Below are 25,304 nucleotides of genomic sequence, written 5' to 3'. Positions count from 1 at the left end.
ACGCATGTGTTTTTAAAATTCCTCTTCCCCATCTTGCATAGGGAAAAAAGTAGACATAGGAGGGAGGCAGCCAAGGTAGACACATCCCCATCTCTCCCTAGAAGCCATCATCGTCTTGATCATTGTCATGGAGGTCCCCGCTGGCCCTCAGAAGTCGCACACCAAGAGGAGAACATGGATATTCAGGGTGAAGGACGGAGCCGGGATTTATTCCAGGGTTATCTGTCATCCAGGTCCAGCTCCTGGCTCCCAGAGCGGCCTCTCCGCCCCGCCTGAAACTTGGGACAAGCCAGAGTCCTGGGGTCAACTCCCAGAATCCCAGGGTCAGGGAGGCAGGAGGCAGGCCCAGGCACTGGACAAACAGATCAAAGGTGAGGCACGATGCGGCTCCAGACCGGGCCTGGCCAGGGGGACGGGTTCACAATGAGGTGAGTGGGAGCCCCCCACGGTCTCCCCAGCAGGGCTGGGGGGGTCAAAACAGGGCCTTCACCCACCCCTCTGCGGCTGCCCTCAGGCTGCTGGTCTTCCTGGGCTTGCTGTGGGGCTCGGCCGCCGCACCCCCGGGCCCGCAGTGGCCTGAGCCCGTGTTTGGGCGCCTGGTGTCCCCTGGCTTCCCCGGGGAGTACGCCAACAACCAGGAGCGGCGCTGGACCCTGACCGCGCCCCCCGGCTACCGTCTGCGCCTCTACTTCACCCACTTCCACCTGGAGCTCTCCTACCTCTGCGAGTATGACTACGTCAAGGTGCCGCCGGCAGCGGGGAGACCGGGACCTTATCGAGGGCAGGGGGACGGGGACCTCTGGGAGCAGGGTCTGGCCTCGGGGGCGTGGGGGGAGGCGGGCCTTGGCTCTCGCCCGCCCTTCCTGTGACTCCAACCCTACAGCTGAGCTCAGGGACCCAGGAGCTGGCCACGCTGTGCGGGCAGGAGAGCACGGACACGGAGCGCGCCCCAGGCAATGACACCTTCTACTCGCCGGCCTCCAGCCTAGACGTGACCTTCCGCTCCGACTACTCCAACGAGAAGCCGTTCACGGGCTTTGAGGCCTTCTATGCAGCAGAGGGTGAGACGAGAGGAGGCCGGGGTGGGGAGGCCCGACGTGGCCCGTCTGCCCGTGGGAGTGACTCAGTCTTAGGTCAGGCCGACTCTCCCTTCGGCCCCACACCTCCCTGAGGCTGGGCTCCCGCCAAACCAGCGGGCACGGAGTCCACGCCTCCGTCCAACACCAGCCCCAGGGCAAATATCAGTAATGGCCATGAGCGCCCCCGCCTGCGGCTGAGCCCGACGGTGTGCGGAGGTGCTGAGCTGGGGACGGGCTAAGCCCGGCATGTCCTCCTAGGGCGCCCCCCGACCCCCATGACGCTAGGGCCCAGTGAGTCCACCTCTGGATGGGAAGGGCAGCCCCACCCGCCTGAGCCCCACTGAGAACCTGCAGCCTGGTGTTCCCCATGCCTGGTGCTCCCCATACACGGGCTTCCAGTAGAACACCTGACGTCAGATAGGGGTTCCTGCAGGGACCAGCTGTGTGACCTTGGGCAGGTGGCCGTACCTCTCTGTGCTCCTCAGGAGTCAGCAGCAGGGTTTGCTGGAACATGGGTCACAGCCCTGCTTGCTGGGCTCGACAGCTGGCTGCACCAGCCGGGAAACTTTGAGCAGGACGCTTAACCTGTCACTCGTTCGAAAAAGGGGTTAGTGACATCTACCTCCAGGCATTCTGAGGAGGTTATCATGACCCTAGGCCTGTCCAATACTCGGCCGGGCCCCAGCCACCTCCAAACATGGGGCTCCTCTTGGGTCAGCCGCGAGGCTGTCGGCTCCCAGGCCCCCAGACGGCCTCCTCTCCCGCCCTCTGACCACCTGCCTGGCCCGCCCCTCCCCCAGACATTGACGAGTGCCAGGTGGCCCCGGGACAGGCCGCTCCCTGCGACCACCACTGCCACAACCACCTGGGCGGCTTCTACTGCTCCTGCCGCCGGGGCTACGTCCTCCACGAGAACAAGCGCACCTGCTCAGGTGAGCGGGGCCGGGGAAGGTACGGGGCAGACACTGTGCCCAGCCCAGCACCCCCTTGGCCCAGAATACAGCCAGCTCCTAAAAGCCGTCAGCGCTCTGCCCAGGGGTTGGAGGGACGACCCTGGGCCTACTGGGCCCCGTCCCCTCCTGCCATCTGTCCACCCCTGCATATTCCATTCTCCCTCCCCCTCCCCCGTTCCATCCTGGGCTCCCTCTCTCGGGTCTTCAGCCCATCACTTGGATCACCTGTGCTGGGCCCCCACTATGTACCTCCCTGTCTGGGCTCTGGGCGCCTGCTACAGGCATCTTGTCCTCTTGGGGCTCCCAGGTTGGAGGAACGGGGGACATAGGCCCAGCTCACACAGGCGTCCCTGCATGAAACTTCCCGGCAGGGGGCAGGCGTGCTCCGAGTGGCTGGACCCCCAGCAGGCCGACCCCTTTGGCCGGTACTTCCCGCCTCCTCTGAGCTCCTGCCAGGTGCCAAGTACCCAGATGGGAAACCCAAGGGTGCCCTGGGGAGTGGGCAGCCCCAAGGCTCGGTGCTGCCCCTGCCTCCCCCTGCCCGGCATCTCTCCCCCAGTGGCTCTCTCTGTCTCTCTGTTCTCTCTTCCAGAGCAGAGCCCCTAGCCTCACCTCTGGCTCCGGTCTGGGTCAGGCCGAGACGGCCGCTACCTGCCACCCCCGGTCCACCCCATCCACCCCTCCGTGGACCTAACAATAAATCTGCCTCCACCTCCACCTCCGGCTTCGTGTCTCTTGGGTGGCACGTGGGGGGAGGGCCGCGCTGTGCCCCGCCCCCCTGGCCTTCTCCCGGCCTCCCTCCCTCATCACAGCCCGGATGAACCCTCGCCAGTGGGAATCCCCTCCATGGGGCCACTGGTTGCCAAAAAGGCTTGCCCACCATGCCCCATCCGTTCTGAAGACGGGGGACTGAGACCCAGAGAGGGACGAGGGCTTCCCCGGGGTCACACAGGGAGACCGAGCTCTCTCACCCCCCCACCGCGCCCCCAGGGGCTGAGTTGGGAACACTGGACAAGTTCCTGTTCAGGGGACCACTCATGTCCCAGGTGGGCTGGGCTGGAGGAGCCTGACCCAGAGTCGAGAGGCCCAGGGAGACAGCCGTTGATGGGCCTGCTGGTGCCCCACATCCGGGGGCCGTTCCCTCTGCCCCGTGGGAAGCAGCACACGGAGGAAGGCAGGCTGTGCCGGGACCCCTCACTTCTGGAAGCCTCTCAGCTCAAATGCCCTCTGCAGCTGGGGAGGGGATGGGCCGATGCCTCCCGGGGCTGATGCGGAAGCTCACTCTGCAAGGGCACGACCAGCTGGCCTGGCGGGGAATGAGGGCACCAGACATGCTTTTGATAAGTGTGAACTTGAATTTCCGTTGACTAACCCCCAGGGCAGTGCCCAGACCCAGGGTAAAAGGGAAAGTGGACCAAGGGAGGCCCCTCTGCTCCCCATGGAGACCCAGGGAAGCCTGGACTGCTCCCAGCTGGTGTGGGTGGGAGCCCCGTGGGGGATGAATGTGGGAGTTGTCAGGGTCCAGGCTGGCTGAGGGACCCCTTGTCTCCTTCCCCCTCGGCAGAATCTAACCTTGCTCACTTCATCACCCCCAGAGTCCTGACTCTGGCCCAGGACTCCCCAGGTTCAGGAGCCCCTGGGAGTGTGGGTGGGGCCTGGAGGCTGTGTGCCCAAGTGCCACCTGTTTCAGCCAAAGCCAGGAAGCCCAAGAAACTCTAGATTGTTCCTTCAGCCCTGAGGTGGGGTGTTCCATCTGACTGGGCCAGAGGGCAGGGAGGGCAGCCAGGGGGCGGAGCCAGGCTGCTGGGCCCCCACTCACAGTGACCCGTCCTCTCTTAGCCCTGTGTTCAGGTCAGGTCTTCGCCGACCGGTCGGGGGTGCTCAGCAGCCCTGAATACCCACAGCCGTACCCCAAACTCTCAAGTTGCACCTACGGCATCCACCTGGAGGAAGGGTTCAGCATCATCCTGGACTTTGTGGGGTCCTTTGATGTGGAGGCGCACCCGGACACCCAGTGCCCCTACGACTCTCTCAAGGTCTGGTTCCTGGGATCTAGACCTCCTCTGGCTCTGGCAGGTCCTGAGGTGACAGGGCACCTTCTGCTTTCAGATTCAAACAGACAAAGAGGAATATGGCCCATTTTGTGGGACAACGTTGCCCCCTAGGATTGAAACTAAAAGCAATGCCGTGACCATCATCTTTGTCACTGATGAGTCGGGGGACCACACAGGCTGGAAGATCCACTACACCAGCACAGGTGAGGGCGAGTGGGTCTTGGATCCTGACCAGAAGCTCCTCCTGGAGTGCCAAGGAGTTACACAGGATGGGACTCTGCCTGGCGAGGCCGGGAAGTGTAGGGGAGGAGAAAATTTCCTTAGCCCTCTAGGTTTCCTGGCTGAGGCTGAAAAGTGAACTGACAAAGACAGATCAACAGGAGAAAATCAGGGGTGCCTGGGTTGCTCAGTGGGTAAAGCCTCTGCCTTCGGCTCCGGTCATGATCCCAGGGTCCTGGGATCGAGCCCCACATCAGGCTCTCTGCTTGGCAGGGAGCGTGTTTCCCTCCCTCTCTCTCTGCCTGCCTCTCTGCCTACTTACGATCTCTGTCTGTCAAATAAATAAATAAAATCCTTAAAAAACAAACAAACAAACAAAACCAGGAGAAAATCACCCACACTTACATAATGTGAGGTCTACATGGCATGGGAGACTTCAAAAGGAAGGAAAGACCCAGAGGAACAGTTAGGCTTGTGTGGGGTTTTGCAGAAGAGGAGACAGTCATGGGGGAGAAGACAGGTTAAAGCCAGTGTTATAAATGGGGGGGACTTAGCAAAGCCTCTTTGGCTTCTTCTTGGCTGCCTTTGCCTTTGGGGATAAGGACGCTCCTTCCCTCCAGGGATAGGGAGGGCACCTGTCCCGTGGCCGCACACGAGGGTCTTCTGACCGTGACGGGGAAGCCGGGTGAGGGAGCGGGTGGAGGTCCGAGGGACCCTTGTTTCTGTTTTCTCAGACTCCTTCAGCTTAACATGTTCACCATGGCCAGGTGCCATGTTTAGGGGTCGTGTGTCCTGAACTCCTTCAGAAGACATACGAGGTTTGAGTGGGGGTGGATGTGAGACAGCGGTCCCCAGGGGGAAATGCCACCCCACCCACCCCCATCCCTCTCCCCACCCCCGCTTCCCTCCCCCCGTCTTGCGCGCACCCGTCCGCTCGGCCGCTCTCAGTCCTTGTCCGTCTGCAGGAGAGGAACAAACAATTCTCCCTCGGCCTCCTCAGTCCTTGGCTAGGACCAAGGGACAGATTGACAGGAGAAAAACAAGCACTTTCGTTAAGGTGTATGTCTCCGGCGTGCATGGGCGAGTACCCACAGGAGAATGAGAGCTTAGAACTCAAGACATCAGTACCATCTTCAGTGAAATACAAAAGAGAGGAGGGCCTGGGGGAAGGCAGCATGGGGCTGAGGAAGCTACGGTAAGCAAAATAAGGTTTGTTATACAGATAAAAGACATGCCTTCTCCAGGGACGAGTTTCTAGTGATTTCGTTGTCCGTCTCCTGGAACGGAGAGGGAGACACTCTTAATGGACATTTCTTTTGTGAATATAAAGTTCTCTTACAGAAGGAAAACTTCTACTCTGCTTTCAGAGCTTCTCCTTTGTCTGCTATTTCTTTCTTTCTTTTTTTTTTTTTTTTTAAGATTTTATTTACTTAGTTGACAGAGATCGTAAGTAGGCAGAGAGAGAGGGGGAAGCAGGCTCCCTGCCAAGCAGAAAGGCTGATGTGGGGCTCCATCCCAGAACCGTGGAATCATGACCTGAGCCAAAGGCAGAGGCTTTAACACACTGAGCCACCCAGGCACCACCTTTGTCTGCTATTTTTTCTCTTTTTTTTTTGACAGAGAGAAAGATCACAAGTAGGCAGAGAGGCAGGCAGAGAGGTGGGGCCGGGGGGAAGCAGGCTCCCTGCTGAGCAGAGAGCCCGATGCGGGACTCGATCCCAGGACCCTGAGATCATGACCTGAGCCGAGGGCAGAGGCTTAACCCACTGACTAACCATCCATCCATCCAACCAACCATCCGTCCATCCTTCTCAACCATCTATCCAGGAAGCTCAGAGCTCAGGTTTGAATGTTGGACTGCCTAGGTCTATGCCCAGGCACAAACCTGTTTCCTGGCTCTGTGACACTGAACCTCTCACATAACTTTTCTGAACCCTAATGTCCCAATGATTCCAATTAAGGATAATGTCTCCTTCAAAAGGTGTCCATTCGTGGCCTAATGTAGGGAAAGCGTTGGGTGCAGGGTGTGGCATAGCGGAAGTGGTCATTGGATTATAGAGATGGGGGTAGTTTTTTAAATTAAAAAATTGGATTAAAAAAGATTAACCCTTGGGCCACCTCTGTTAGAAAGGTGGGAAGGGGCAAGACTGGTTGGGAGAAGGGAGCTCAGCGCTATGAGAACAATTTGTCTCCCGTTCATTTTTGAAAGTCTTTCATTTTCCTGTAGGTCAAAGTCATAAAACTTGTGCCACTGAAGTGCTGGTTTTACAGCGACTCAAAGGGGAGGTCTCAGGTCTTCCAGGCTGATGGGGGCAGGGCCCGGACAGAATGTGGAGGCTTGTGCCAGGGAGGGAGGGTGCCAGCCAGCAGCCAGGGCTTTCCCTGGAGGTGGGGACTTTGGGCTTGCAGGGGACTGAGAGCTGCCCTGGGACAGAGCCCAGCAGCTGGAGGGAGAAGGGAACTCAGCAGGAGACTGGCCCAGGCTGGGTGGCAGCAGTGGGGGGTGGGCTGAAGGCTTGGGGTGACCTCAGGCCAGGGTTTGAGGGCCGGGAGTGGAGGGCAGTCTCCCTGGAGGCCTAAGGCGGTGCCACAGGGCTGTCGTGGGCAGCGGGGCGGGGGGGGGGGGGGGGGGGGGGTGTCACCTGTGCCCACTCTTGCCCAGCGCTCAGCCAAGCACCAGCCAAGTGCTTTACATCTGGTGTTCGGACAGCCCTGGAGGGTGAGTGGCTCTTCTCACCTCCCCATCTTAGCAGCGAGGAAACAGGCACAGAGAGCTGAAAATAACCGCTGGGAATGCGGTCTCGCTCTCCTCCTCCAGCTGGGTTTGCGGCAGCGCAGAGCAGACGCTGCCCTGCAGGGGGTGGCGGCCGCTCGGGCTCCCGGTGTGCCTGCCTTTCTGGTACCTTCGGCTGAGACCCAGGCCCCGGCTCCAAACCCTAATTTGTGCAATAAGCGGCCCAGTGCAATCTTGCCTTTGGTTTTAAATCTGACCAACTCCACCCGACTTGCGGCGAGCTCTTCCCCTGGGGTAAGGGTTGCGCGTGTAAATCAGGACCTTTCAGTGGCTAAACTCAGAGCGGCCTGCTGGAGACCGCATCAAAAGCCCTCGCTCAGCCCGGCCTCCCTCTCCGCCCCGCCCCCAACAGCGCAGCCCTGCCCTGGTCCCGTGGCGCCACCTAATGGCCACATCGCGCCGGTGCAAGCCGAGTACATCCTGAAGGACCGCTTCGCCGTCTTCTGCGAGACGGGTTACGAGCTGCTCCGAGTAAGTTCCCTACAGCACCGTGAGTACCGCAGGACCGCGGTCGGCCTGACGCGCACACGTAGTGCTATCAGCAAAGGATTTATGTGCCAAAGTGGGGAAAGAGCTGGAGTCAGCACGCTGGTTTCTTTTGGCGGTGACTGAACAAAGCAAAGCAAATTCAGTGTAGAAGAGAGATGACTGGGGAGATTTTTTTTTTTTTTTTTTTCTTAAGAATCGCGCCTTTAAACAAAAAGCTTTAAAAAGGAACACTGAAAAGAAATTTAAAAATAAAAAAAAATTTAAAAAGCTTTAAAAAGGCTTTTGACTGAAAGCTGGTGATTCAAACGGGCTTTTCCCTGTTCACACGTCACAGCAGCTCTCGAAAAGCGGCTGAAGCAAGCGAAGGAAGCATTTACCATCGTCCTGCTCTGTGAGACCGCCTGCGTTAGATCAGGCACGTCCCCCCGGCCACGGGATGACCTTTCCTGGCCACCACTCCTGGGCCCACAACAAAATTAAACGGCCCCGGGAAAGAGTATATTCTGCAAAGTTATAAATAGTGACCTCTGTTAAGGGAGAGGGAGGGTAATTTTTAAAAATGCTTCGTGTGTTGCTTTAGGGGCACAGGTAAGAGATTAACACGTCCTCTTTATGTTCTTCAAAATTGTCACTGAATCCCAGCGGTAAAAAGTAATAACATTGAAATGATAGCTAGCTATTCAATCCAGGCCTGTGGAGGGACAAATCAAAAGAAAAAAAAAAAAAAAAAGGCACTTTCCCCACCTTGCAGAATTCCCCGGGCAGGCTCTTTCCCCAGCTCCCCGGACTGCAAACCTCTGTTTCTGATCTGGGGCAGAAAAAAATCATCCTGCTCTCCTTGGAAGCATAAAGGCTTCTTTCCGCCAAAGTGATCTTTCATAAACTTCAGAAAAATATTTCTCCGCAAACACCACTAGCGATAAAAACTGAGAGCACACGTGTGAAACCTATCAAAGTGCTTTTAATAACCAGCCTGTGGTTAACGGCCCCGGGCTAGAAAAATCCAGGCCCACACGCTCCCTGTGGGAGCAGGTCGGTCTTACCCAGATTCCCACCACCACCCTTTGGCACTTTACATAAAGAACTGGTGGCAAATCTGCAGGAACCTGTGAGATTGGACGTGTTCTTGGCCTTAAAGGGAAAGCGAGACATATTCCTAATCTGCGGCAGAGGCGCCCACGGGATTCCTGCGGAGCCAAATGCATCTTAAAAGAGGAGAGCTATCCCATAGGGGACAAATCCCACAGAGCTGTAGGGATGTGTCCTGTCAACGCGGGTGTGGCACCCCGCTCCGGGCACCCACCGCCACCCAGAGGAACCGCTGTAGGAGCACAGCCTTGGGGTGTGGCGTCCTGATGTAAACCAGGTAAGTAATATTTGCTGAATTCTTCTTTAGGGTGCTTTGCCCCTGAAATCCTTTGCTGCGGTCTGTCAGAAAGATGGATCTTGGGACCAGCCGATGCCCACGTGCAGCAGTAAGGCCACGTGACCACGGGTCCTGGGACCGCTTCTGCAGCTTTGCCTGGAGTGCTGCTTCTGGTGGTTTCCGAAGCGGTTCTCCTTAGCAGGGCCTGAACTCCAAATTTGCTTCTCTTCCCCGGCCTCTCCGTGCATTTAACGGGGTCAAAATGGAACCGAGCTACCAGCAAAATTATTTCCTTTGGAAGAGTGTCATCTTTTAAAAATATTTTTTCCAAGCGTAAAATATTCACTGAGGATGGGAAAGAGAGCACGAGACAGTTTAATACCCACAATCCCACTGTCCTAATATCCCTCCCGTCACACACCTGCCTCACACGTGCGTGAACACCATCTGGAGGGATGGGTGTCGCTATGTGTGAGCACTCCACACGAGACTGCGGTGAGGGGGTCACATTGCCATTTTGCAAGCATCACATCTTATTTTAAATATTTTTTTCAATTATAAAATACATGCTAATTAGAAAAAGTAAGTTTACAAAAGCATAGTGAGGACCCCCTCCCCCACCTTGCCCAAATCCCCAAACTACGACTGAGGGCTGGGGCCCTTTCCTTCCTTCCGGTGCTGTATACACAATTTCACTATTATAAACTTTTCTAAAATTTATTTTTAAGATTTTTAAAAAATTTATTCATTAGACACAAAGAGAGCACAAGCAGGGGGAGGGGATGGAGCCCCCCTGCCACGTGGGGCTCCATCCCAGGACCCTGGGATCGTGACCTGAGCCAAAGGCAGATGCTTAACAGACTATTTTATATTTTTTAACCAAAATGGGATGCTAAATCTGACGGCACTGTGCTTTTTGCCTCCGTATCGTCGGGATCTCTCTCCACAGCAATCTGAGTATTAGCAGAGCCGCTTGCTCATCCTTGTTAAGGACAGCACGGCGCGCCCACCGCCGTCTCCCAGATTTTCAGTCTCACACACCGCTGCAGCGAACACCCCTGTAAATGTATTTGCGAATACTTTGTGCAAGGGTTTCTACAGAATTCCTGGGGAATTTAAATATCGTTTCCTAAACTTACATTCTCTTCCACCAAGTGAGACTGTCAATCCTCAGTTCGAAAGCAGTCGAGCTGGGAGAGGTCTGGATCCGAACCTCACTTGGGGTGAGGCAGGTGTGGGCGCCTCCTCTACAGAGAGGTGGACAGACTCTTGCCACGGAACCACGCACGCAGCTATGAAGTCGCTGAAAACTACTTAAATGTAACCTTTTAAAATACCCAGAGAAATCCATTTTGTTTTAGCTCTACTGTGGGAAGCAGGACTTCTAGACTCAGTCACTTGGGCTCCAAACTGGGCAAGTGTTTCACACGTTCTGACCTCACAGGTGTGCATTCTGACGCCAAGTCCAGGTATTAGGACTCCCGGGTCTCCTACACGTGGATGAAAAGGAGCTCAAGAAGCCAGGTCCTTCTTTGTATGGGTCTTTGACCTTTAAGGCCAACCGAACTGCAAACCGAGGACCACTTTCTGGGACCCAGGCCGGGCAGGCCCGTGCAGGCTGGGCCGGCAGCTGCTCCGCGACAGACCCTGAGGTTCAAAGTCAGGTGCTGGGCACCTGTGTGGCTCAGCCCGTTAACTACCTGCCTTCAGCTCCGGTCATGACCGCAGGGTCCCAGGACTGATTCCTACATCCGGCTCCCTGCTTCTCCCACTCCTGCTGCTTGTGCTCTCAAATAAATGAAATCTTAAAAAAAAAAAGTCAAGGTGCTGAGGACTCCAGTGGTTTCAAATTCCCTTCCTTTGTGAAGGGAATCGCAGGCTCCTACCCACGGGCCTCACCTCACTCGAGCTGTTTAGTCGAGAACAGGCAGGAGGGTGAGGCTTTTAAATCACACTAAGGCGATTCCGTCCTTTTTGAGAGAGATGGAGGAGGTCCACCCCGGCGGGGGCGCGGGGCGGGGCGAGCCCCGGATCCGGCTTGGAGCCACAGCACCCCAGCACCACGTGTCCATCCCGTCTTGTCGCCTTCCGTGCGACCCGCCTCCTCCTCCTCCTGTTCCCTAGTTGTTGACTGTGGCCCTCCTGACGACCTGCCCATGGGCCGAGTGCAGTACGTCACAGGCCCCGAAGTGACCACGTACAGAGCCGTGATTCAGTACCACTGTAACGAGGTCTTCTACACAATGACCCCTAACGACGGTAAGCAGACTCTGCCAAGTTGGGGGTGCGTGCTATCCCTCACGATCTGAAAATAAACTTGAGCCGACATTTTTGGCTAAGGCTACACAAAAGATTAAAAGGCACTTCTCCCGCCCGCTAAGTGAAATATTACAGCTGAAGTGACTTTAATGTCAATTTGCAGGAATCTGAAAACAGATCTTATCTAGTAAATGACTACTACAAACACACAATATATTCCAAATGGTTTAATTTAACAAGTCAAAACCTTATCATTAAGCACTTGAGATCTTGATACATATTCAAGTTACACATCTAAAAGGTTTCCACTTTGCAAGCAAACATGGTTAGTGCAGAGACCTCCTATTTATGAAATCATGTAAAATGGTTAGACACCTCTCTTTCCCACTGATGCTCAAGAATCAACATTTTTCAAGGGGGTATTCAAGCAAATGACAACCACCTTATACATGCAGTTAAACATTTTTGCTTTTCCAATGATTTGCAGGTAAATACGTGTGTGCGGCTGATGGATTCTGGACGAGCTCCAAAGGAGAAAAATCACTCCCCGTCTGTGAGCCTGGTAATGGATACATTTATACAAGAGATTCGTAATTGATGGAAAGTAGAACTGGGTGAGAGACAATCAGCAGGGCTTTAGCTGTGGTCGGCTGAAATGCAGCTTCAGCACTTGGCTCTTAAACCAAGTGGTTATTTCCAAATAATACGTTCTCATTATCCCCCTTCTGGATGGACGGAGAGGTTGCTGGGTGCTGACTGCATCAGCCACTTGGTTATTTCTGACCTTACAACTAGGCAAGCGTAAAAAATTAAATGATTTAAAAAATTATCTTGAAGCATTTATACATTTATAAACTCGAGTTCTGCTGTGGAGTTACTTTTCTTCCCTGTAAAACTGCTATTAAAACCCAAAGCTAATAACTTCATTATTTCCCTAAGCAATTGTTTTCAATGACATCTTAGTTTTTAAACATTAATGCAATTTGCCTTTTAATAGGACTTAAAAAAAAGTTGTTTTTACCAGAATTGGCTCTAAGGATATGGTTGAGTACAGTGATTTAAAAAATCAGAAAGGTAGTAATATATTCATTACCCCTGTTATTTGGCTGAAATTGGTTAAAACAAAAACAAAAACAAAAAACCCCTACATCTTAGCTGACACAACATTCGTAGGTTTTAAAGCCAGTACTCTGCCGCAACAGGGAACACAGTCGCTACGTTAATGAGCATATGCACTTAGCCACCGAGAATAAAATTAAGTTTGGAAGAATCAGCTAGACGAAAAATAGTAATTTCTGTTCCTGAAGGTTCCTAGCTACAACTGCAACTTTCTGATTTTTAAAACATTTAAAATGTTCAAAGGTGAAAAGAATTTTGCAAATCCTGGGATAGTGACCTTAGTTCCTGCTTTCCCAGCACTACATGGTAAACACCCCATCATCCAAGCAGGAAAACAGAAGCAACGAGAAGGTCATTTCCTTTCACTTTCTGATCACATCCCCCACTACACCAGCTCAATTTGTTTGCCCTATTAAGTAATCTTCCAAATTGTGGAGGCCAAATTATTTTAGCCAAACAAATCAGTTTCTTAATCTCTCCTCTCACCTCATTCTCTGAAGAGCTAATGCCAGGAGGTTTTATTGGGTCTCCGAACTGTGTTTTCAAAGCACCTGCTGGCTTGGGAGGAAGCCCAACCAACCCGACCTGACTTTTGGGTGACATCACACATCCCGAAGTGGTAACAACTGTGGGAAAACCCACCACCGGGTCTCTGTAAAGGCTGTGTGTGTCTGCTTCTTTCCCCAGTGTGCGGAGTATCAACTCGTACCACGGGAGGTCGTATATACGGAGGGCAGGCGGCACGGCTTGGGGACTTCCCCTGGCAAGTGCTGTTACTAGGCCAGACCACGGCAGCGGGCGCGCTCCTGCAGGACAGCTGGATCCTAACAGCGGCGCACGCTGTGTACGCGCAGAAGGAAGCTCCCTCCTCCTTGGACATCAGACTAGGTACCCTGAAGAGACTGTCGGCTCATTACACACCAGCCTGGGCCGAGGCCATTTTTATACATGAAGGTTACACTCATGGCGCTGGCTTTGATAACGACATAGCGCTGATTAAACTGAAGAACAGAGTTGCGATGAACAGCAACGTCCTGCCCATCTGCTTGCCAGGAAAGGAAGCCGCATCCTTCATGAGGACAGATGACACTGGAACTGCATCAGGATGGGGGTTAACCCAGAGGGGTTTTCTTGCCAGAAATCTAATGTTTGTTGACGTACCAATTGTCGACCATCAGAAATGCACCACTGCGTACGAGAAGCTGGCCTTTCCGGGGGGGAGGGTGACAGAGAACATGCTCTGCGCTGGCTTAGAAGGTGGGGGCAAGGACAGCTGCAGAGGGGACAGTGGGGGGGCGTTAGTGTTTCTGGATAATGAGACACAGAAATGGTTTGTGGGAGGAATAGTGTCCTGGGGTTCCATTAATTGTGGGGAAGCAAATCAGTATGGAGTCTACACCAAAGTTATTAACTACATTCCCTGGATCAAGAACATAATTAGTAATTTTTAATTTGTAGGTCTTCAACGATTCCCCTGCAAAAGCTCTTAGTAGCCACGTGGCCCGAGAGCCATGAACGCGGCAGTTGTCGCCGTAACCCCAAACCACTGCCACACCCCGGATCAGCCCGCTCTTCCCGGCACTTCTCACTCGCCAGTTTTTCACCCCTTACTCTTTGATTCAAGGGGACACAGATGATTAGGTGGGATCACCTTTGCCAATCCAACAGAAACTCACTGGTTAAATATGCATTTAATTACTTACAAGTCTAGTATCTTTTGTACGGTTTATCCACATTCTACAGATTGCCTGTTCATGTTCTCTAATTTTCTACCGTTTGGGGGCTTGTTCTTATTGATTTCTAACAGAGCTTTATATATTATAGCAAAGCTGGTTCACGGATAGCCTTGAATCATGATTTTTTTTTTTTTTTTTTGTAAATAAACTGGACACATGGATACTTTGGCTTAGATGCTGACTCCCGTGTTTAAAAACCAACAGCACAAATGATGAGATAGAATTTTTCACTTATTCAAATTGGCAGACAAAAAGGAACATGGAATAGCACTATTTCACACTGTTGAAGACAATATACATTTTCTAAAGGACAATTTGGAAATATCTGAAAAGCCCTGACAGCATGCATATAGTCTTTGATCTAGTAATTCCAATGTTAAGAATTTAATTTAGCTGTGAGGATGTTCTGGCACTTGGAAATAACCTGAATATAATATTCACATATAGAAAACAGCTGAATCAAATGTGGCATTTCCTTAAGAAGAAATACGTCAGAATCAAGTGGTGGTTTAACAGATAAATCTATAGTTGGTTTTTTCCTTCTTACAATGAACATGGAAATACTTGGGCATGCTTAACAAACAACAGATCACATACCATACAATAGCTAAGTATAGAACTCATACACAATTAAGAGCTACTCACCTAGTACTCAACAACAAATTATTCTAATTATCATGTACATCTTCTTTTTCCAAAGGACACAATTTAAGCCGATTTAACCTTAAAGATCTAATGCCGTTTTCACTGGCTGTTCCTCCTTAAGAAGTTCTAATAGGTTAACATTTAACAAAGGGTTTCATTCTAGCCAAATAACTACCACTCATGTAAAAATTCACTGTTGACTTTTGGCCCAATTTCTCTTGTGCTCATTAAAGGGGGGGGGGGGGGACTTCTTGAGACTCACTTTTGAATGGTAACTTTCCATCGCCTTTGTCACATATAAAAAAGAAACTGTATTTTTCCAGTAAGACTCCAGACACTAAACTGTGGTGACAACAAATTTTTTATTCAACTGGTTCAAAAAGTTTTGAGAATGAATGCATTGAGATGACCAAATAGACTTTTAAAAACAAATCTTTGCCAAATAGTTTACTTCTAGACTTCATTTTCTTTTTTTCTCTTTTTTCTAGGGTAGAATTAAATACCCACAGCTACTGGTACCACAAACATGTTAACAGAAGGCTGCTCCACATTGAAAGCCTTCTAAGACTGGCAACTAGATTTACAACAAGTGTAAAAAAGGGATTAAAACCATGCCATTGACAAGTGAACTTACCCCTGGGCTCCTTGGAGGCTTGTCAGTTTAGTCTTTGGAGGTCCCCGAATACCATTTTAAGTGTTACCATGTTACTGCTGCTGAGTAATAGTGCAAGTGCTAAAATGCAAAATTCAGATGGTACAGGGTTTGGAAATCATGCAATTTAGATGCAGAAAAAAAAATTCAAACAACGCAAGATCCTTTTACAGAGGAAACTGAATAACGAAACAACGTGGCGATCACAAGTCTAAAGGACGACTTCATTTCTAAAAGTTTCAAACACGCAACGTGCAAAATGACAAACCTATTTACCATCATCTACCAGGTAAGGGCATCAGGTAGAACTACCGACACAAACCCGTTCACATTCTTCCATCAGAAAACAAGCTCGACTCTCACAGCAGTTACATAAAAAGTACAACAGAGAATCAGTAATTATTGCTTTTACATACTTCACAATGCATTGTGAGAGTCTAATCTGAGTTTGTAAACGATTTTATTCAACGTTACTCTAGTCCCCCACTTGTGGGGGACAAAGCCCATTTCACTTAACACTTCCAGACAGACACCCCACCCTGCTAGTTCTTAAAGCTATCAGGCTCTGTAATGGATTTCAGGCACAAGATAATTTGTGGTTTCTTCTACTTTATCCCTACTGCAATTAATTCCACTTTTCAAATCCCAAGCTAGGAAGGTGCTGATATGCCCTTCTTTTCGACTGCTATGCTTTGCTACAAAGCATTTGAAAATAATTAACAGAGTTCTTCCCACTCCCCCAAATAAGAATAGTTTTAGAAGGCAAGAGTCCCAATGGAGATTTATACAGGCCATGTAAATAGAACATCACCCAAACGCACAGAGGCACTAGTAAAAAGCCGGAGGGCGCTGCTTACCATTTTAGGTGCGGTCACCCAGACTTATTAAAAACTAGATTTAAAAAGAAAAAACAAAAAAACAAAAAAACAAAAAACTTTCACTTTGGACAATGCAAGAACAAATAGCAATTAAGTCTGGGTATCAGGTGTCAATGCATGACAGGTGAGGAATCCATCTGACTTGAGACAACTTTTCAAATAAGTTTATTTGAAGCAAAATAAACTACTGCCAAGAAACTTTATGAAAGTTCCATCTCAAAAGGGTCAAAAAAGGGGAATTAACTGCTATGAATTCTTTGCATTCAGGGCTGCAAAACAAAGACACATATTATTTAAATCAGTTTTATTTAAGAATTTCCAACATTGACAACTCTTATAAAAAGCATCCAAGCACAGGACACAGAACTGCATCAAACAGCATTCTTATGGGTAGCTAACAGACATGAGAACTTCCACCCTTCTTTGCGACACCCCGAGCTCACTGGTGAACTCTGCTTCCAAGTACTCCCGCAAAGCACACCACAAGCTCGTCCATGTTCTCACCCCACCAGCTTCAGTTCACGTGACCACACTTACAGATCAGTAACAGAAGAGAACACACACCATACAGCATTCACAGCAGTTGACAAAGGGGCGGGGGGTACAAGTCATCGTTTCACTTAACACATTCAGCTAACGTGGGTTATCTAGGAACAAAACTCACTTAGTCTTCCAACAGATGTGGATGTCCTTTGAATGCAAAAAACATTCGTACATTATTTGCTATCATTGCTCTCTGCACACTCTCTCACCAAAGCCACAGGATTGAGAGACACATCTCGCCAAGTTAAAAAATATCCATTATGCACCACCAAGTCTCTGCACGCGCTCTCTCCTGGCCTCGCTCATACTAGCCTTTCATGCCTCGGCACCACCATCAATCCCACACAAGGTTTCAAAGTTCAAACAGCCTTCTGGATCCATATCACAGCCTTGCGTTCACAGCGTTGATACGACTCCATGAAATAAAGAGTAGCGGATAAAAATGGGACACCCACCGTCAAAGACGCAGCCTGTGCAGCGTGCTGACGAGTTCTTGAATGAGAAAGCGTGCAGACAGAAGTATTCCTATGGCAGAACATTTACAGCACTACTTTCAATGAAGTGCTTCTTCCATAAACATTTGAAATGAGATGAACTGCAGAGATTAAATGAAGGCTTCGTATTGTACTTGTGCATGTGAAGGGAGACAAGCGTTAAAAAAACAAGAACAAAACCAGAAAGAACCAAACACTGTGACACCGTCATCTCCGAGAAGGAGATCTTCCTAAGAGAAAAATCCATATGGTGGGGTTCAAATTAAAACAAGGAGAAAAGAATGTAGTCCTAACCAATGGTTTCCATTTGAACATGCAAAGAATTCACTTGACAAGTCCAGGGATAAAAGAGTACAGGAGAAACCTTTTGATATCAGTTGTAGTGTGTTGGTTTTTACCCATCAGGCAAACAGCAGTTCACTTTCAAACACTCAATATTTCAACCCTTTATGTAACAAAACTTATAAAATTCCTTTAGCTTTTCCTCTTTTTCTAAAGAAAAATGTCAAAAATACTGCTGAATATACTCCACACTGAACAAACCAATTTTGAAAATTCTTAGTACATATGTATCTTACAATATACTTACCATGTGTTTAGAAAAATGTGAATTCCCACCAGTCTCTACCACGCCCACTCTCTACATCCCCCAGCCAGAAGACTTAGAATCCATGCTTGAGCCAAAGCCTCCATTAAAGCCGCTGCCTGACCCTGCATTCGATGCGGATCCCCAACCAATGGCTGCACCTGAATTAGAACCGCTATAGGAGTTATTTCCAGAACCAAAGGCCTGATTTGGCTCCCGCTGCATGTTGCCTTGGCTTTGGTTGTTACCTGACGGGCCCGACTGGTTCTGCTGACTGGCCAGCATTCCCATCATGCCCCAGCTGCTCTGCAGCGCGGCCTGGGCCGCGGCCATCATCGCTGGATTAATGCTGAAAGCACCAAAGTTCATCCCTCCGCCCATATTACTTCCTTGATTGTTCCCCAGGCCAGCCCCACCCCCTCTACTGTTACCAAACCCACCCTGATTCCCAAAGCCACCTGGATTACCACCGAATCTTCCACTTCTTTCTAACTGTCTATTGCTATTGTGCTTAGGTTCAGCATTGGATATGTGGACGCTGATTCCTTTAATGATCAAGTCCTCTCCACAAAGAGACTGGGCAACCTGTAAGAAATAAGAGGCGTAGATAAGGGAGATTAAACCACTGTGTCACGCGTCAAGGTAGCGATAACACTCCGATGTCAAGCCACGGTCTAAGCTGGAGGACAAATAGGCAACGACCGCTCATTTCTTTCGAAGCCATAAAACCGCCTTTACCTCCTGGAAGGCAGCAGGGATCTGCCAGCTTATTCTCAACAAACAGAGTTCTCTGAGTTAACTGCCTCACACTGAAAACGTATCGCAAGGGTTTACCATGACCATCTAGACCCACCTAGCCCACAGCTCAGCTAAGGACGGCAACTAGCGGCGCAGGAGAAGTTCAAGACAATTCCCTAACAGAGCCGGGACAAAATTGTTAAAGAGAAAAATACCTGATCGTCCGCAAACGTAACAAAGGCAAAGGCCCTGAACGGTTTGGGAATGAAGACGTCTACCACTTCCCCGTACTGGCAGAAGAACTGGCGCAGCTCGTCAGCGGTCATGTCCTCCGTGCAGCGCCCGACGAACACCTTCCTGCTTCTCAGAGGCTCGTCCGGGCTTTGCTGGGCAAGTCAAAAGAAAAGAGAACTATGAGAAATATTCTACGAGCCAAGAAAAGAGGATCGAACAAAAGTTACCTGCCTTTCCTCTTAGTCATTACGAAGTAGGTACATTCTTAGTTTTCTGCACCAGCACGTCTTTTGAAAACTTCGGTGAGGAAAAACATTTCATTTTTTAAAAAACCGAATTTTTAAGTTTTCTCTGCACCCAGCACGGGACCTGAATTCACAACTCTTGAGATCAAGAGTCACACACACTCTACCAACTGAGCCTGCCAGTGGCCCCCACATTTTAAAGTTTAAAGTTCACGACTAGCTATTTGGATTAAGGAAAGCCAATGACAGAAATGCCCTGGCAAAGACGCTAACTCTCCGAGTCAGTCCTGCTTGCCTGAAACCTAGTCAGGCCCTTGTGATAAGATTCATGTATTCTGACCGCCCTTGCATTTTACTGAGTATCTACGTAAGAAACTGTTCACGCACTAAAAATAACAAGAATAAAACAAAAAAACTTTTAGAGGGGTAATAAACTAAAGATTTCAAACAAAAATATTCAGCACACATGCAGGTACTAAGGCTTTAACAAGGCAAAAGGTTTCAGGAATCCACCAGCCACCACCTTTTCCAAGTGCATTTTATGTGTCATTTTACAATGTCTTCTAAGGGAGTTTGTCAGCAAAAAGTCCCAAAGCACAGGAAAAAAGAGCAAAGTACCTTAGAATTAGGAAGTTTACAGTCACACCACCGTCCATCTATCATATGCCGCTGTGACATTACTTTAACCTGGGTTTCATATTCCGTAAAACGAACAAAGCCAAACCCCTTTGAATGACCAGTTTTAATATCCTTCTTGACCTAGGGAGAAAAAAAACAAAAACAAAAACAAAAACCAATGAAATTTACTAGACACCCCCCCACCCCAAAATCAGGTCCTTGGTAATTTGAATGCATTCACTTTGACTGGAGTTGCTCAATTAAAATTTAAACCAAGTCGTTCAAGTGTCTGCCTTCAGCTCAGGTCATGATGGAACTGAGCCCCAGGTTGGGCTCCCTACTCAGCAGGAGGCCTGTTTCTCTCTCTCCCACTCCCCCTGCTTGTGTTCCCTCCTATCAAATGACTAAATAAAAATCTTAAAAAAATAATAATAATAAATAAATAAAACAAAGTAAAACTTACACCAAATTATTCTTGAGGTAAAAAAGAGGAGGGTAAACATTGATCTAGACCATGTTAATAGTTAAACATGGGGGCACCTGGGTGGCTCAGTGGGTTAAAGCCTCTGCCTCTGGCTCAGGTCATGATCCCAGGGTCCTGGGATGGAGTCCCACATCGGGCTCTCTGCTCAGCAGGGAGCGGCTTCCTCCTCTCTCTCTACCTGCCTCTCCACCTACTTGTGATCTCTGTCAAATAAATAAATAAAATCTTAAAAAAAAAATAATCATGTCGCAAAACAGAATTTTAACAAAATGTTTTAGAATGCAAAGATATATTAGATCTAATATTTACAAATCCTAAGTGGGAAAAGCAGAAAAAAAGTATTTTTCTTTTTAGAGTTTATTTTAGTAATCTCTCTACAATGTGGGCTTCCATCTCACAACCTTGAGGTCAAGAGTCCCATGCACCCCCAAATGAACCAGCCAAGTCCCCCCACCTTTAAAAATAAGTGCTTTTTGATCTCCCAGCAATGTAAGTTACAAAGAAATAGGCTATGGACACCTGGGTTGGCTCAGTCAGTTAAGCACCTGTCTTCAGCCCAGGTTATAATTTCAGGGTTGTGGGATCAAGCCCCGCACTGGGCTCCCTGCTCAGTGGGGAGTCTGCTTCTCCCTCTCCCCTTGCTGCTACCCCCACTCTTGCGCATGCTCTGTCTCAAAAAAATAAAATCTTAAAAAAAGAAAAACAGGCCCTTAAGCCTTTATGCAGCTGGATTTTATAACATCAAAGGCAAAAATATAGGCTATATGCATAATGGGAAATCGTATAACCCAAGTTTGGTTTTTGTTTAAGTAGGCTCTAGGCCCAACATGGGGCTTGAACTCACAACCCTGAGATCAAGAGTTGCGTACTCTACCCACTGAGCCCGCCAGGCACCCCAACCCATATCTCTTTTCGGCCTCCCTTATGTATGCATGTAATAAACACAAAAATACCGTCTGCTGGGCATGAAGGGCCAACAGTGTCACCAAACTACAGGAATTCTGGATGTTCATTCATGGGAAGAGAAAAATCGTTCTATGAAATCAAAGTTTACCTGAACCATGAGAACTTCTCCAAAGGTACTAAAATATTCTTTTAGATCTTGTTCAGTCGTTTTCCATGGAAGACCCAACACTATTAAATCAGACGTTTTCTGGACAGCTCTTTTCACTTTCACTGCTGATGAAGCATCTGTCTCATCCATTTTTCTTTTGTTATCTAAACAAAATGAGCAGAAACCTTTCAGAACTCCTCACTTAACATGTCTTAAAACACATCAGCTCCTACACCTAACAACAATAAGCAAAAAGATTCTAAGAATAAGATATTGAAAACTTTTCGCAGAGTGAGGTCAGCTCTCACAGACAGACGGAGGGAGTAGAGAAGCGGCTGAGGGGCTCTGCTGGTGTGAAGGCAAGAACTCCCACCTCTGGTTTCGGGTGATCTGAAGATTATGATGGTTTGTTCTCCCCACTCAAAAGGCACAGCGAAACAAAAATAATCCTACTTCACTCTGACTCTAAAAAAAATATAGTAAGGGGGAAAAAAACAGGCTAAAAAGGCACGCTACACTTTGTGCCTATTAAATGGAGTTGCTTAATTTAATGCCTGTAACTTTAAAAAGTTGTATACCAAAAAACAATCCAACTTTTATCTCCAGCTGTATATTCAAGAGTGACTTCAATTTTCTTTTTCTTTCTTTTCTAAACGTTCAACCATGAACTCATGTTGATTTCATAATAGAAAAGTCTTGGGTTATTTTTAAAGAAAACAGTATTCAGAAGGGAAGTGGAAGAACTGAATGAATTTTAAGAAACAACTATCTTTAATTTTACAAATTTTTCATTTTTATTTATTTTGAGAGTGAGCGAGTGCACACGCGCACACTGGTGAGTGAGAGGGAGAAGCAGATTCCCCAGTGACCACAGAGCATGATGCTGGGCTCCATCCCAGGACCCCAAGATCACAACTTGAGCTGAAGACAGACACCCAACAGATTGAGCCATCCAGGCAACCCTAGACTTTATTTTTTAGAGCAGGTTTAAGTCCACAGCAAAGTGGAGAGGAAGGCAGAGATCTCCCACATCTCCCCTCTTACCTCCACAGGTGCACAACTTCCCCCGCTATCATATACCTGCCCCATCCAAGACGGTACATTTGTTAGGACTGATGAACCCACAGGGACCTATCTCGATCTAAACAACATTTCAGATTTGGGTAACAGCATATTAAGAAAAACTAACTTGATACTGTTAAAAATGTTCTCAAAGTGGAAGGCAAAGTCTTGTATACTAACCAAACAGGATACTTTTTGCAACATCAAGTTATAATAAAAGTAACAAAGCAAAAGTAACTAAAGCAAATTCTTACCACTAAAATGTACCTGTTTCCTCCACAAACTTAATGCCTTTTTTTTTTTTTTAAAGATTTAGAACACCAGTGATAAGTGGCAGTGAGAATAAGACCAAAACCCCAAATTATAAGTGCACTAATTCAAGATTTGGGTTCCTGCAACTGATTATCATTTAAGGAGGGAAAAATCAGATTAACTGAACCAATAATACAAGCTTGCAAGAACAAAAACCAGAACTAAGTATCAGGGCACTTTGAAAGATTCTGACAAAACAGTCTTAGTTTCCTTTAAATTCAGCATTAACTTGGCATACTTGTCCAGATAATTAAATACATAGCTTTCTCTTTAGAAAAACATTCTCTATCTCCAATTTTCACTAATTTAGACTAGAGACGCTCCAAACCAGTCTAGTCTATTAGTAAAGTTTAAATAAATACTGGGGTTACAGGAGAGGTTTCACCGTGACATGAGGCGCTGCACCAACTCAGAGGAGATACAAACACCACAGTTTAGAATTGCAAAAGCAAATGGCAACAAACCTTTGGGATAGTTGACAACATACACCAGGTTCCCCCAGCCAGCATCGGGGGCATGCAGAATTCCTTCCACCAGCCGGACACCTCTCATACACTGCGACACTGGATTCCTGTAGCGCAGTCCACAGGCGCCGGGAAACTGGGCTGTAACTGTGGACAGCAGCACTGTCCCGTCGTCTTCTGATGGTATTTCAATGGGCTCGTCATTCTCATCTTCAGTCACCCGAATATACTCGGACATCTTTTCTTATCTTTCTTAAAGGGAAAAGACATGTTAATGACACTCACTCAGGTGGAAGAAACTGTTTCCTTAAAAATCACCCGAACACACACTACCACCCCAACGTTCTAGGACTTCTAGAAGAACTTTAGGGTTTGGGTTCTTATACGTGTCGGTGATCACTGAAACGAGGCCAAGGCAAGGACAGTGCCTTGTGAGTTCATTCCTGCCATAGACACGTGCCCAGGGCCCGCTACGCATCAGATGCAGCACCGGGAACCCGTCAGTCCCCCGGAGCACGCTGGTGACAAGGGGCGTGGCGGGGAGGAAGGGGACGCAGAGATGACAGCAAACAAGCTATTCATTTATTACAGCTGTGCTATACGCCACCAGAAAGAAGTCAATCATCCTGGGGGGCCGAGGAGAACCTACGGCTGAGCCGTGTGTGGGGGATCAGGGCACATGTCCCTGAGAACACGATGCAGAAGCCGTGTCGAGGAGGCACGCGAGCAGTGAGCAGGGGGAGAGGACAGGAAAAAAGTTCGTCCCTGTTCCTCACTGGGGGACTTCCGGGGGGAGCTCCCCAAACTTGAGCCAAGGACAGCGACGACAGGTCCTTAGCGACGCGGGCCGCCACCTCCCAGAAGCCAGTGCGTGGGGGCCGAGGGAGAAGTTTTTAAGCGCGGCCCGAGGTACAGAGGCGGGGAACCAGGGCCTAGGCTGCCGGGGTCCCCCGGCGGGCCGGGTGCTGGAGGCCCAGGGCACGGCTCGGGCCCGAGGCTAGGCCAAAGCTCCGCCTCGGGCTGCACGGCACCGCGGGCCAATTGTCCCTGCTCCGGCGCCGGCTGCCACCCCGCGCCGGGCCCTAACGACGCGCCCGCGCGAGGCCGCTCAGGCAGGACGAGGCAGGCCCGGCCCCACGGCTCCCTTCCCGGGGCGAGGGCGAAACCCGCTGCGTCCGCCTCGGGCCGCGCCGGAGCCGAGACGCCCCGGGTGTCCTCAGTGAGAAGCGTTCGCGACTCACCCGCTAGGCCGCTGCTAGGAAGCCCGACAGGGAAACCGAAGCAGCGAGGGATCCAGGAGCAGCCCAGCTACCGCTTCGCTCCCACAAAATGGCGCTAGGGCCGCCTCCTCCCCCGGCCGGCCGTCGTCCTCTCCCACCGGCTCCGCGTCAGGAGGGGAAGGACGCCGCACGGAGGCACGATGACCTTCTCCCCAGAGAGGCAGCGCTCCCTGCTGAGAGGCTGAGCAAACGGGGCGGACTTAAACGCTAGAATATGGCCAAAAATCTGGAGGAGAAAACCCCAAAATTGAAAAAACAAGAAAGCCTAGACTGTTGGCTCCCCCCACGTAGCGTAACAGATGGCTTCGCCGGACCAACCGTCGGCCCCCGGTCCCGGCCCGAGCTCGCGCACTCTGAAAGTGCGCGAGATTAGCTCAGGGGCAGGGCTAGGAGAGACAGGGCGGGGCCAGGTGAGGTGGGGCGGGGAGGGGCGGGGCCAGACGGGGGCGGGGCCAGACGGGGGCGGGGAGCCGGGTCCCGGGTCTTCCTGACTTTCGAGAAGCTGGAGAGAGCAGGGAAGTCAAGCAACCTTTGGTTAAAAAGCCAGCCGGGTGCATCCTCTCCCCACTCCCCTAGGCAAGCTCCACACCTGGAAAGAATGACTTTATTTCAAATAAACAAATGATAGCGCCTACCATCTACCTCGATAGCCTCGTGTACGGAAGGTACTATTGATAAAATTCTCATGTACAGGTGAGGAGGAAACCGAGGCACACAGAGGTTAAGCATCTTGCATGAGGTCACCCAGGCAGTAAATGGCGGACCTGGGATTCGAACCCTAACTCTAATGGTAACATACTCCAGCTCCAGGCCTCTAATAATAACACTGTGCTTTTCCTGTAATAGGACAGGCCCTGCCCAACCTCACAGGGCCAGTCAATGGTGGGACTGGGATTTGAACCCAGGCAGTCTGACTCCGGAGTGGAGGAGCTCCACGGCCTCCCGGA

At 49.8% G+C, this 25,304-nt stretch overlaps 2 protein-coding genes across 8 annotated transcripts; one reads left to right on the top strand and one right to left on the bottom strand.

Moving 5' to 3' along the window:
- Positions 1 to 321: 321 nt before the first annotated feature.
- MASP2 (MBL associated serine protease 2) lies at positions 322 to 14,241 on the top strand. Of its 3 annotated transcripts, XM_059375446.1 has the most exons (11): positions 322 to 428; positions 515 to 743; positions 884 to 1,061; positions 1,880 to 2,011; positions 3,872 to 4,068; positions 4,142 to 4,289; positions 7,452 to 7,570; positions 8,985 to 9,063; positions 11,079 to 11,213; positions 11,701 to 11,775; positions 13,020 to 14,241. In XM_059375446.1, exons 1-11 carry the CDS (start codon positions 382 to 384, stop codon positions 13,781 to 13,783), a joined length of 2,103 nt encoding a protein of 700 aa, XP_059231429.1. In that variant the 5' UTR covers positions 322 to 381; the 3' UTR covers positions 13,784 to 14,241. The 3 variants fall into 3 exon arrangements, with proteins under 3 accessions (XP_059231429.1, XP_059231431.1, XP_059231430.1); XM_059375448.1 differs by lacking the exons at positions 3,872 to 4,068; positions 4,142 to 4,289; positions 7,452 to 7,570; ... (2 more) ...; positions 11,701 to 11,775; positions 13,020 to 14,241 and adding an exon at positions 2,625 to 2,749; XM_059375447.1 differs by lacking the exons at positions 3,872 to 4,068; positions 4,142 to 4,289; positions 7,452 to 7,570; ... (2 more) ...; positions 11,701 to 11,775; positions 13,020 to 14,241 and adding an exon at positions 2,404 to 2,568.
- Positions 14,242 to 15,056: 815 nt separating this feature from the next.
- TARDBP (TAR DNA binding protein) lies at positions 15,057 to 24,670 on the bottom strand. Of its 5 annotated transcripts, none has more exons than XR_009399539.1 (7): positions 24,319 to 24,658; positions 23,078 to 23,329; positions 21,240 to 21,403; positions 19,702 to 19,842; positions 18,820 to 18,990; positions 16,223 to 18,451; positions 15,057 to 15,446 (listed from the first exon to the last, which is right to left on the bottom strand). XR_009399539.1 is itself a non-coding variant. In XM_059375451.1 (7 exons), exons 2-7 carry the CDS (start codon positions 23,313 to 23,315, stop codon positions 17,326 to 17,328), a joined length of 897 nt encoding a protein of 298 aa, XP_059231434.1. In that variant the 5' UTR covers positions 23,316 to 23,329; positions 24,319 to 24,670; the 3' UTR covers positions 15,057 to 17,325. The 5 variants fall into 5 exon arrangements, 3 of the variants coding, with proteins under 3 accessions (XP_059231434.1, XP_059231433.1, XP_059231432.1); XR_009399538.1 differs by having other exon boundaries at positions 15,057 to 16,512; positions 17,242 to 18,451; XM_059375451.1 differs by having other exon boundaries at positions 15,057 to 17,381; positions 18,325 to 18,451; positions 24,319 to 24,670.
- Between the last annotated feature and the right edge of the window lie 634 nt (positions 24,671 to 25,304).

The sequence above is a fragment of the Mustela nigripes genome, chromosome 14, assembly GCF_022355385.1.
Source record: "Mustela nigripes isolate SB6536 chromosome 14, MUSNIG.SB6536, whole genome shotgun sequence".
In the NCBI taxonomy this organism is placed as follows: domain Eukaryota; kingdom Metazoa; phylum Chordata; class Mammalia; order Carnivora; family Mustelidae; genus Mustela; species Mustela nigripes.
This window is presented reverse-complemented; position numbering and strand designations above follow the sequence as displayed.

Coding starts and splice junctions, on each gene's coding strand:
- TARDBP (XM_059375450.1), bottom strand. CDS start 23,315: ATGTCCGAGTATATTCGGGTGACTGAAGATGAGAATGACGAGCCCATT. Junction 19,843..21,239: donor GAGAAGTTCTCATGGTTCAG/GTAAACTTTGAT, acceptor TTTTCTCCCTAG/GTCAAGAAGGATATTAAAAC. Junction 18,991..19,701: donor GTAAACTTCCTAATTCTAAG/GTACTTTGCTCT, acceptor TGACTTGCCCAG/CAAAGCCCGGACGAGCCTCT.
- MASP2 (XM_059375446.1), top strand. CDS start 382: ATGCGGCTCCAGACCGGGCCTGGCCAGGGGGACGGGTTCACAATGAG. Junction 4,290..7,451: donor GATCCACTACACCAGCACAG/GTGAGGGCGAGT, acceptor CGCCCCCAACAG/CGCAGCCCTGCCCTGGTCCC. Junction 7,571..8,984: donor CGGGTTACGAGCTGCTCCGA/GTAAGTTCCCTA, acceptor ATTCTTCTTTAG/GGTGCTTTGCCCCTGAAATC.